The sequence below is a fragment of the Oryzias melastigma genome, linkage group LG2 (assembly GCF_002922805.2).
Source record: "Oryzias melastigma strain HK-1 linkage group LG2, ASM292280v2, whole genome shotgun sequence".
Lineage (NCBI taxonomy): Eukaryota > Metazoa > Chordata > Actinopteri > Beloniformes > Adrianichthyidae > Oryzias > Oryzias melastigma.
The window spans coordinates 19,617,730-19,630,907 of record NC_050513.1 but is presented as its reverse complement, the minus strand read 5'-3'; the positions used below and the strand labels follow the sequence as shown (position 1 = coordinate 19,630,907).

At 40.8% G+C, this 13,178-nt stretch overlaps 1 protein-coding gene across 1 annotated transcript in view; it reads left to right on the top strand.

The window, feature by feature from the left end:
• The window catches only part of runx1 (RUNX family transcription factor 1), a 21,390-nt gene that overhangs the window by 1,088 nt on the left and 7,124 nt on the right, over positions 1-13,178 (top strand). The window contains exons 2-4 of the mRNA XM_024265216.2: positions 3,047-3,195; positions 3,269-3,379; positions 8,466-8,622. Coding sequence (XP_024120984.1) covers positions 3,047-3,195; positions 3,269-3,379; positions 8,466-8,622 — 417 coding nt within the window. The remainder of the gene's footprint in view (positions 1-3,046; positions 3,196-3,268; positions 3,380-8,465; positions 8,623-13,178) is intronic.

Below are 13,178 nucleotides of genomic sequence, written 5' to 3'. Positions count from 1 at the left end.
AAAAAAAAAAAAGGATTTTTAATTTTTTTTAAATTAAACTTTTTTTTTCACTCCTGGAAACAAACAAAAATTTTCAAAATAAAAAGACAGTTCAATTGCAGAAACTATAATTTATTTGTTACACTAATGCTTTCGGGTTATGCATAAAATATTGTAACATATATTTTGCTTGTTTTTTAAAAATATTTTTGCTTTATTAAAACATGTATTTTTAGGCTTTTATTTTGTAATTTTTTAACCTCAAACTGAGAAAACAGCCTTTATTCTATTTTTATTATTATTATTTTTTTTACTAATATCTGTAAATTAAAAAGTGTAATCTGGGAATTTATCAGACTTTCATTTAATTCACGAGATTCTATGAATATCTGGATTTAATAACGTTGGAAGAAATAAAAATATTAAAGCAAAATTTTACGCAAAGACAGAAATTATGAAGCGACTGTTTTTGATTTTGATAACTGATGCTGCGTTTGAGGTCCTGCTGAGAAGGTCCAGATGTCTCTAACACTGACCGGTGCTTTCAAATAACATGACAAAGTGTTAATGTTTTAACTCAGACAATTCAATCTAGAAATGATCAAAACAAAAAAGCTGCACATGGATGGATGATTGTTGCGATGTCTGCTTTTTCTGTGCTCTAGAACGGGTTTTACAACTATTTTTTTCCAGAATACAATCTGTCCTTCAATGAGGACTTTTATTAATATTTTTGATAATAATTTAAATAATTTTTTCTCAGAAGAAACATTAGGTTATTAGTACCACTGTGTGTTTCACTGTGTGGGACGGGTTGACGCTGTGTTTTAGTGTCGGTCTACACTTTGTATTATCACATTTGTTTTTTAAATTAGTTCTTACCCCTTTGAGACCTGAATATATTTCAAGCTATGAAAAAATTCCCTCACGATGTAGATGCTAAGTTAAAGTATTTTTGAAGCTGAAGTGGTTTCATTCGTGCTTTCATAGGCATCAAGCAGCGACTGGTGATGAGTGAGGACCGTCACATGACACATCGAGCTCCATTCCTCGTGAATTCAGACCCTTAGAGGATTTAAATCCAGCATTTTAATCCAACCCTTCCTTTTTTTGTTTATTAATTTATTTAACGCTTGTTCACAATCACGTCGGTATGACACCGACCTGCCATTGAGATACTTTTCATTCACAATTTAATATGAAGCTTTTAAATAGGCTCTAAGCTTTAAAGGAAAAACATAAGTTATGACACATTTGGAATAAATCCTATAAACATTACTAATCTGTTTATTTAGATGCATTTTGACATTGTGCTGACCTCGTAATTGATTTGGTTTTAGATTCAAACATTTTTATTTTCTCTCTACACCTTTGATCTTTGTTAAAACCAAATAAAAACAGGTTTTTGCTCTTAAAAATGAAAACATTTACAACTCAGAATTGAGTTTGTACAATTTCATGTACAAATAACTGTTCCCATATTTTTGTGTAATATATTGAAAAAAAAGTGTGTGAAAGAAAGGTTGGGGTTGAACTAAAAAAATAGATTACGAATTTCGTCTAAAAAACACATTTTTGAAGGTAAATTATCAAAGAAGATCATAAATGTTTAAAGGGCCCAGTACCACTAAAGCTACGTACACACTGGACATGAGTTGCACGTTCCTGGATGTGCTGAACGGCCTTTCTGTGCTTTTAACATATTGTGTTGACACTGAACTATTGCTAACTGGTGCTAGCGCATGTAACCACTGTTGGAAGAGATCTGGTGTGAAGTGTCAAAGTGGGGAAAATCTGGTGAAAATGTTCCTATATCTGAAAGACTTTGGCCGAATCAGAATTTTTCCCTACCCCTACGGCCTCTTCCTACCTCTATGGCCTTTTCCTACCCCTACGGCCTTTTCCTACCCCTACGGCCTTTTCCTACCCCTACGGCCTTTTCCTACCCCTACGGCCTTTTTCTACCCCTATGGCCTTTTCCTACCCCTACGACCTTTTCCTACCTCAATGGTCTTTTTCTACCCCTACGGCCTTTTCCTACCCCTACATTTAGCCCTCCAAACAGAGAGATATGGAAAGATAGTCTGTCTTCAAATTTGGACGTTGATGACGTCATCGATAGTCGCCGGTCAGCTACGTTAGCATGTAGCTGCTAGCGCTTGGAAATGGATAACAACATTAGTTTTATAACTTCAACCCCTACAAGTGGATGGTTAGGAAGAAGCTGTAGGGTCAGGGGAAGAATTTGGATTTGGCCTTGGTGTTCAAACTTTACTTGTTTATGTCTTCCTCATGATCAATTTTAAGCGGTCGGTCGGTACTTCCGAGTTTTGAAAGGAACGCTACACGTATGTCACTCCCTGGTTGGCCAAAGCTCAACTGGTTGACTTGCAACGTGCATTAAATAGATGCGCGTTTCATATGTAGAGCCTGAAAACAGACTTAAAAACTGGTGTACTGATGGGGAATGTGAGAATTTTGAACGTAGAAGCCTGAAATGCACATTTACACAGAGTGCTACTGAAAGTGGTGGCCTGAACACGCCTTTCTGAGGCTGGTGTGACCGAAAGGCCAATTTTTTTTTTTTTTACTCTTGTTTCTTAAATTTCAGAAAACAGACAATTAACATAACTGTAACAAACAAAAACAAATGTTGAGATTGGGCGTTTTCCAGCAGATAAAAAAATGAAGACAGAGATGCACAGACATATTTATGTGTTTGGGTCAAAATTGAACAATTTTAAGAGTGAAAACACACATATCCATATATAGATACACACATATTTACACATCCATGAATGAACGCATAGTCACGTGTATATGTGCAAAATGAGGCCAATAGGACAACGACAGACGTCCAGTGACATAGATTAAGATTGAGAAACCTTTATTATTCCCTTAATGGGGAAATTCCAATATTCACTCAATGTTTTTTTAAAAAAAAATACATTTTTTGAACAATCCAGTAAAGTTTACAACAAATTGATTCATTTTAGGTACATTTTTGTGGGTTTGTTTGCGATGTAGAGTAAAAATGTGACTCTTGTGGGCGTGTCCTTCTCCCCAGACCCAGCGCCTGCCCGGCGGTACACGCCTCCCTCCACGTCCCTGTCCTCGGGGGGGAAGATGTCTGAGGCCCTGCCGCTGGGAGCCCAGGAGGCCGCCCGGGGGGCAGCGCTGGTGGGCAAACTGCGCATGGGTGAGCGCATGGTGGAGGTAGGATGGTATGCAGGTACGCGGTGGGGAAACTCAGGGACGGGGAGATGCCTGATGGGTACCGTCATTACAGGTGATCACCGATCATCCCAGCGAGCTGGTGAAGACCGACAGCCCCAACTTCCTGTGCTCCATGCTGCCCACCCACTGGAGGTGCAACAAGACGCTGCCCATCGCGTTCAAGGTCTGTTTCATTTCCGTTAAAAGTGGCCGGCGATGTTGTTTAGTGGCTGTGTTAATGAGCGAGACCTAAGATGAACCCAATCACCTTCCAGAAACTCTGATTTCATCTGCAGCAGAACGCTCGCCGTCTCGCTGCAGTCCGTTTCCTCTTTTCTCAAATGTGGGAGATTTCCTGTTTTTTTCCCACAAAATACATTTGTGAAAAAGCAGCTCTTTGCTGCCATGATTGATTTATCGGGGATTATGCATTAGAGTCAGCGGGAGTTTGGTACATTAAGAAACGCTCAAGACTCCCATAAGAGCGTGTCGATACATCGGGACTGGACAAAGATGCATGTTTATTTCACTGAGGAGGAAATGCCAGCAGACATCCTGCCGTCTCTCCTGATAAGTTAACGTTAAAGTGACGATGGCTGTGTGTGATAATGAGGCTTCTTCTGTTTGACCCACACATTCTCACTCCCAACTCGTCATGGATGGATGGTTCGGGCCCCATCCTCCTCACTTTTTGACGTTTGGGTGTCCCCAACTCATCGTTGTTTGATATGATTGCTGTTCCAGTTAAATCATGGGACGCAGTACCGGAGACGGTACCGGGTTAGGGTACTGGTACCGTGGAACTGTAGAACCACTGAAGCGGGTCACCTTCACATTTTCTGGAAATGTGTGAAGATTAAGCCCTTTTGGTCAGAAGTTATCGAAAAAAATGAAAAAGTATCACTGGACAGGACTTATAGTGGAGCCACAAACAATTATTTTAATGGTTGACTAATCGGGTCATGCGCAAACTGGATGTAAAGCACACATCTCAACCATCATTAGCTTTAAACTAAGTACAAACTGGATATATAGTAGAGTATGTAAACTGAGTTTAGCCGTTGAAAATGCTGAAGTTGATCGCTAAAAACGCTGAAGCTGATAGCTGAAATTGCTGAGGCAAATAGCTGAAAATGCTGAAGTTGATAGTTAGCTAAAATGTCATTTAAATGCCACATTAGCCAAAAAAAAAAAAAGGAAAAAAAATTAGGTTAGACAGAACAGCTATCATGTCGCTTAAAAAAATAGATGAACCTCAAAATACCCTTAAAAAAAAAAGCTTAAATTATTCAAAACAGCTAGCGTATAAATATTAGCCAAACTCCAAAACAGCCTAAAAAACTGAAAAAAGCCTAAATTACCTAAGACAGCTAGCATGTAGCTGAAATATTTGCTAAACTTCAAAATATTCTAAAAAAAACTGAAAAAATACCACAATAGTCCATAAATCTAGCAGAATGCCATCATAACTTTCCTCTTTACTACACTCTGACATACTCCATATAATATAAAGTAACGACTAATCGACTATTAAATTAGTCATTGACTATTTTAATAGTCGATTAGTCGTCAATTAATCGACTAATCGTGGCAGCCCTACTTACCAATTGACTTTACAGTGATATATCTGAGTATCATACGCTAAAATCTACAGAAATCACTGAAATATCTTATGTCAGTGATGTTGCAGAGACAAAGAAATACACTGAATATTGGAAAAACTGGATTTTAAACATGGAACAAAATAAGTAGAAAAGTGTTACATCTCATTTATAAAGTACTCATTATGTTGTGTGCTTCATCTCTGGACAATTTTAAGATCTCCATACAAAACAAAGTATGTCCGATTGTCAATTGGGTATGCTCTAAGTGCTCGTTTTATGGTTTGATTGTTTTGTTTTTTTATGTTATGAAAAACCGAACAGCCAAACAAAAAACTAGGGAGTGGAGCCAAACCTTACATCCATATATGACTGTTTAGTGTCGAGAATGTGTTGGTTTGACATTCCTAGAACCACCTCCAAAGACAGGAAGTGGCACGTTCTCTTCTCGCTCTGACTGTGACTTTTCAAGGTTCAAGCTTTTTCGTTTGCAGTGTATGCATCAGCTTACACTGAAGCACAGTGGAATCCTCGTGCAGAGCCCTCAGAGTCACAGTTTAAATTAAGGAAACAAATAGGAATTGCTGCACATGTTTAAATAACAAAATCAAGAAGTACATCTACCAGAAATAAATAATCAAGCTTGAGCTTTTGCTACAAACCTGGCAGCTGTCATGTCCACAAGTACTCAGACGATACAGCGATCACACCGCCCTCAACAACACACGTTCAAGCAGCCACTTCAATGAAAAGTCTGTGTGAAAGCACGTTTTGGGCCACCATGTTCAAAACTCTCGAGTTCTTCCATAGCTACCCAAGTTTCTACAACCAGTTTCAAGCTGTACAGTTACTGAACACAAGTCTAAAGTTAAACCCGGCTGAAACGTATGGATGGCGTCCTTTGTAATCCACGGAAGGAGATCACAAAGGAGAAGTTAATAACTGCAGCTTGTGCTTGGCCGGAGTTCTTTGACATTCATATATCGGAATAGAATTTGCTAGATCTGCACCATTTCACATTGATCCTCTGCCAACTGTAGGTAGACATGCACTAGGAAACAGTAGAGAAACCGAAAGAAGAAGCCCCTCCCTGCCTTTCTAGTGTGAACACTATAGGGTTAAAGGCGCTCATGGATGTGCTAAACATGCATTCATGAACATGCGACACAAGCCCAGTGAATCTGTAACTTAAGAGAAAAGAGAGAATATGATGAGAGCTCCAGCAGATGTTGCTACAGCAATAATACATAATCCTTCTGTTGGTTGAGGAGTTTAATTCGGAGGAATTTCATAATAAATATCTTGTTAGGACACAACATTTTTAGAAAAGCTCCACTTAAGTGGTAACTTAGATTAATTTTTTTATGTCCATTAATTAGATTAGGTGGTATATTTACACAACATAACATAGAGGAGTTTACACACTATGTACTGTTCTTATGTATTACATGAAGAACCAAATTTGAAATGAAAAATTGAGACATTTTCTTACATAGTTTTAATTATTTCTCAAATGGAAACTTTCAGGATATTTGGCTCCAATATTTTCAGTTGAAGCATTTTGAGTAAATGATTTACGGATTTAAATTCACACTGCACTCTCAAGGGTGGGTTATTCCCGCCCTGGTGGATCACGACGTGCTTTAGAATGGTCATTGTAGTTTAAAGGTGATGTTCCTGGGTGGGTGTGTTTGTTATGCCCATCTATATATTATTCCAGGCAATGGACAATGTAACCATGTGGTCATAGAGCGACGGTCTATATTTGTATTTTAGCAAAGAAGACATTAACGTCCTTTTAATGTCATTTTAGTCAAATCTTTGTCACAACTGCCATTACAGGTGAATACTTGCCGTTTGTGGGTGAAAAATGAGCAAACCTGTACGGGGCACACAGGTAGCCCTCATTTAATAGTCATAGACCTCTTAGTGAACACATAGATTTCCTTTTTATTTATTTACGGGCAAAGTATCAATGAAAAAGGTTGAAGAAGTCAAGATACATCGTCGAACCCCCAAATCCTACCATTCACGTGTTTAGGTTTGCCAATTTTCCCCCGCAGACAGCATGTATCTAGCAGTAAGGAGGTTTGAGACTAAAGTTTTATTAACGGCTAGAGTGTGGTGTGAGGGCACCACACGACACCATCACCTATTCATCATAACTCGTTGAATTTTCTGTGAGCCTATTGAAGACTTCACCTTACACTTTGTCCACAACAATGGTACGTTCCATTCTTAGCCTTAAGTGAACTGCAAGACTCACCTGCGCTCCCCTTAAATGTGGCCACTCCTCTCTACAGCCTCGTTTCCACTACGTAGCCCGGAACGGTCCGGTATTTTTATGGTTTCTATTGTTCAATGGACCCACAGGCAGTACCGAACCTTACCTCCTACCTGTTGTAGGTCCATAGAAAAATAGAACAGAGGATTGAGACGGAGCCGCTGTAACCAGATGTTGATTGGCAGAAAGTGATGACGACATTAAATAGCACCAGCATAGCGCTCATTTAAGCTAACGTTTCCGACGTTTGGAAACATTCTGGTTCCTGTGTTCTCTTTTGGTCACGAGTTTATTTTGTAAATGCCTGCAAACAACAGCAACAGGTCAGTGGAGAAATGCTAGCCACACGCTAGCAGTCTACACCACTCATGTCCCATGATAACTCAGTGGAAGTGAGGCTTGATAGAGTGGAGAACTAACTGGACCATGCTGTACCACTCCTTACCGGACCGGACCGGATCACTCAGTGGAAGTGAAGCTCATGACAACCTAAAACCCTCCAGCACCAGATCAAGCCCTCTGCAGAGTAAATATTGTTGAACATTCAGAAATGTCCCTAACTTCAGCCTTCTTTTCTAAAGTGTGTAAAAATGTAAACTTTACTTTGGTATGTAAATTATCTTAAACGTTTTAAGGTGAGTTGTAGTCACAAGAACATGAGAACATACCTAATTTATAGAGATTAAATGTATAAACAAGACAGAACAAAGTATTATTTGATGTTAAAATACTCTAAAAGCTACAGTTGTCATTCATGTGTGACGTCATTTATGGCCTTTACTGACTTACAATACTCCCTACAATTATTCTGAATATTTCGTAGAGCATCTCATGTAGAATAAAGATTTAAACCGTTTCATGGAGCATGGTAGCAAAGAACGGCAGATGTACATACTGTAGGTGGCGTTTGTGAAACCATAACAGTTGATTTCATGAAGTTCAGTTCAAATCACTGGCCTTAAAAGTAGTATTAGATATTGGTGTGATGTGTTTTGGCTGCTGCATTCACTGCTTAAATCCTGATGTTGAATTAGGTGCTTGAGTGTGTTTGTGTTGGGGTATTTCGTGTTCAGACTATACATGTGTATTTATGAATCCATGTGTATATTTTGTATGCTTATGCATTCACTTGAAGTGCGCCCAAACGTTTGACTGGTAGTGCGCATGAACATGTGACCTCCATGTTCATATGTGTTGATAAAATCCCAACGCTTTCAGCATTTACATATACACAGACCAAATCTGATGCCATCAGTGAATCATTTACTCTACTGTGAGCAGCGTTAGACGACGCATGAATACATGGATCTAGTTCTAACTCCTGTTTTATGTTTAGTGATTGGCGCTTTGGCTTTTAACACTTTAATATGCTACCATGTCACCAGGTGGTCGCCCTTGGCGACATCCCCGACGGCACCTTGGTGACGGTGATGGCTGGAAACGATGAGAACTACTCGGCCGAGCTTCGAAACGCCACGGCGGCCATCAAGAGCCAAGTGGCTCGGTTCAATGACCTGCGCTTCGTCGGGCGCAGTGGGAGAGGTAAGCTGAGCTGCAGTCGCGTCGGGGCTAAAATCTCCAACCAATCTCTAGTTTCTGAGTGTCCAACTAATGAATTTTTAGAGTCTTTGGTATGATCCAGCAATGAGGTACAACTCACAACACATCCAGATGAAACTTTCCCAATAAGACATCGTTAAAATGTGTCAATGTAAATGTCCGGGATTATGACTGACGCTTGTGTAAACGTACTTGAAGTGTTTCACACAAGTATACTGCCCAGAGTCCATAAAGTAGGGGAAGTACATCTGAATAAAAACTGTATTCACGCAACTTCCTCCTAACATCTGGTTCAGCGTTTGCCTCCTTCTGCCCCCCCACCCCCGTCTGTCTTCAACCGACACGCCCCACTGCAGTTACTCTAAATCAGTTATAGGCAAATGTTTCAACCGCTCTATTTAAAGCAGCAGACGTTTGCTCAGACTCCATCGGCTCTGCAGTACGTAACAAAAAACAAGACATTTACAGCTCAACCTGACAGGAAGTGTCTGAATCAATATTGTTTTTTGGCTGTTTTTAATGCTGTGGTTGGCCACCGTGAGTGTTATTAATTCTTCCACTGCCACATTCAAATGAAGGGAGTTCAAGAGTAAAACATTTGTTTACATTCAAATTCAGCTCTACCCACTACAATCCACAATGGAGTGAATTTCCCCAAGCCGGACTCAATAGGTTTGGATGATACAGCTGCAGTCTGTTCACATCAAGCAGGTTGTTAAGCGTTGCAGCGTCACCAGGAACTAACTCAAGGGAAAAAACAAGATGACAGTGGGAAAAATATATCTTCTATTGCTCCTTGATATATTAACTAGGAGCCAAAAGTTCCACTTCAGGCAATGATGAACAAATCAAACTAAGACCTAAAGCAATAACTTCGAGGAGCAGAAAATGGTGCAGTTCTAGTTCTAGAAACACTGGTCAATGGTACTTTAGTAAACTCAAGATTCATACCTCTCAGATTTTTGTGTACATAGTGACAGCAAAAACCCATCGACGAAGCTCAGATTCAATGATTTACTGGTAGAACAGGTCAAATCAACTTTCTTTGCCACTAAAGTAAAGCTACATACATACCTTGACATGTGTGTCACGTTCAAGAACGAGCTGAATGTTAGTTTTTGAACACGATTTTAGCACAAAATGTTCACATTGGATTGTTACTACTCGATAGTAGCACATATAACACACATTCTCATTCCCAAACCGTCATGTATGGACGTATAGTTCGGCCCCCTCCACGTCACTTTTTGACATTTTTGGTGTCTCCAAGTCGCTGTTTTTGGGCGTGCCAGTGCCACAGATGCTAATCACAAGTCCCCAACCCTAGGGACCAGTGGCGGGCCGTCAGGGCCTGCAAGGCCTTCTCTGCTGGCCTAAAAATATCTGAATCACAGACTGATATTAATTATTATTTATTTCCGTGAATACGTATTCTATAATTCCAAATGCTCTGTCTTCGTCCTTTCATTGCTGTCTCCCTGGTTGCGCTGCTTCCAGACGTGTATTTTCCTATTTAAGCATTAACCAATCACATTGCAGCACCATTTGTTGCTAGGGTCAAAGAAATCTGCCCGGAGGCCTTCACAATCAGTTCTGCGGGCCCTGTAGCATAAAATAATTGTCGACCAAACTGTTGCTTCAACCAATCAGATTTGGAGTAGGCGACACCAAGGCCAGCTAGCAGGCGCACGGAAACGTCATCATTTTCACGAGCTTTGATTGGACAGCTCGCAGCTCGCTCTGGTTCTGCGTTATGTGACGGACACAGGTGCCGAGGAGCGGCGTGTCAGGTTTGAAGATGTTACCAGTGGAAAGCGTCTCATCGTCTGATTTTTGGTGGAAAATGAATGTCTGGGTAAAGTTGTGGCACAGTTTTGTCTGGCACGGGTAAAGGAGTTCCGTGACTCCATTGAGCGGGAGTGAAGCTGAAATCTACGAGGCTCCTGAACGCACCGCGGGCGCGTGCAGCGCAAAATCCTCGCGCAAATATTATTTTCCAGACACAGACCTTGATCGATCACAAAAACTGATGTTTGTCTCCCTCCTGGACCACGAGAGGCTTCAGGAATACCAGAACATTTCCCGCATGCAGCCTTTTCCAGCTTATAACAGCCACGGAACACTTTCCATCTGCTGCGAAACGCACGGATTCTGCACGACCGAGTGATTGAAATCTTCTTGAGGTTAGAAAGGATGGATTTTGTGTTTAAATAATCTGGATTTTTGGTGAGTAAAATTTTGCTATCTCCCTACATAATATTAAATTTTATCAGGTTATTGTTGCTGCTTTTGGTGTGTATGTGGCAGTTGTACCTGCAGTAGAAGTTTTATTGCCACAAAATAGTTATTGAGGGTTGGATTGATTCGGATGGAGCACTACTGAAGGCCTAGGTGTGAAATGCACGGCCCGCCACTGCTAGGGACGCAGTACCGGATGCGATACTGGTACTGGGTTAGGGTACCAGTACCATTCCGTGTCCTGAGGATTGGGGACCCCTGATTAGCATCTGTGGCCAGTACCGGTTCACGGCCCAGAGGTTGGGATGAGTTGGGGACACCCAAAACGTCAGAAAGTGACTTGGAAGGGGCCCAAACCATACATCCATAAATGACGAGTAGGGAGTGAGAATGCGCTGGCATGTACTCACAGTTGGAAGAAGTTAGTTGGGAAATGTCGAAGCGGTGCTAATCTTGTGGATCTTGATTCAGGCTTTTGGACAGTTGGCCCTTTCGTATTTTGAAAAGGATGCTACCCATTCGTCACTACCAAATCCAACTCCCTGATCAGCTGGTTTAACTTTCAGCACAGGTTCAATAGCCACGTTTTGTATGTAGAGCCCAAGAACAGACTTAAAAAGTAGAGCAGTGACACAAACACAAAAGTTTTGAACACAGAAGCTCAAAATGTTTATATATGCATGTTTATGGAGTCCAGGGGTGTCAGTCAGTCCTCAAGGGCTTGTTTTCAACCAACCTGCCATTAAAGCTCCTTAATGGCCAAACACACCTGATCCAGGTAATCAGCAGCAGATAAAGCAGGCTCTCTGGAGAAGCAGCTGGAGGCCAGCCCTCAAGGACTGACTCTGGACACCCCTGATACAGAATTTTCATTGGAAAAGTCAACTGTGTTAACATAGTATTAGATATTCTTTAGGACGCTTTTGTTTTATTTTGGGCATATTTAAGAATAAAGGGAAAGATTTAGAGAATAATAGACATATTGTAGGAAGCCGTTTCCACCCAAATTAACTCAAAAGATTTATCACAAAATTGAATTTCTGCGTTTTTTTCACGTGTTGTAACGCCTATGGTTATAAAGTTTGCGTAATTTGTATTAGCATGACATTTTTTATCACTTCAAGCCAAAAACGTAGATTTAGTTCACTTCTCCCCGTTAGTATCATTGTAGAACTACACCTCCACCCCCCCCCACTCTTGAGGTTAGCAGGTGTAAATAGAAACCAGCTTTATGCAAAACAATAGAAAGTAAAACTCCATGGTGCAACTCTTTGAATTTGTGTAAATTGAGTGTTCTGGTTGTGTGGGCGTGCATCTCATCACCCACAAAGTGATGGCAGACGCTGCAGAGAGAACATCGGAGAAGGTCCAGTTTGACTGTAAATGACTTTCATGTAAAGTTCTTGGTTTGGTCCGCGTTGTCGTCACTGGAACGACCGTTTGTCTAACAGAAAACACAGCCTCTGGCCGTAACCAGGTCTGACTTGGAGGGACAGGAAGAGGAAGTCCACTGGAAGCACCAGCATTTGCATATTCACTGCCTACCCTGTTCAAATGTTGATGCTGATATGTTGGGAAAGAGCGTGCCCAGTGCTGCACTCTCCTTTGGGAGGAAATTCCATTTGACTTCATAAAAAGTCCAAGAAGAGGCTTGTGATCAGTACAGTGGCCTCTGTGTAGGTTCTGAACAAAACCTTTTGTTGTAAATTTACTTTTTTGAGTACATGGTTGGATATATTCAGATGTTGTTTATGGCTATGTGATAGATCACAGTGTCATCTGCAAACATCATGATTCCTGTCTAACCTCATCTATCAGTGTGTCCATCACCATAGAAACAACTCCTCTGTTACACCTACACATGTTACACCTCATCCATGTACTGAACAGCTCCAGTGTTCTTCTCTGTCACAAACTCGGATCCTCTTCCTGAATCTTGTATAGACTTTCTTCAAATCTCCAAAGACCAAATTCCGACCGTTTCTATTCTCTCCAGAAGCATTTTCAGAGCAAATACTGAATCTGTGGTTCCCTTTCTTTGCATCAAACCAAACTGTCATTCACAAATATTCTCTGCTGACCTCAGTCTAGCGTTCCACTCCTCTTTCCCATAACTTCATTCTGTGACTCATCTGCTTCATTCCTCTGTAGTTTCCATCGTTTTGCACTTCTTCCTCGTTCTAAAAAAGAGCACTTCTCCATTTCTCGGGTATGCTCTCACTCTCCAACGTCTTGTCGCACAGCCCCCTCAGAAACCGCAGATCTGGTCACTAAGTATGCGCTGTTGTGTTTCCGTGGCT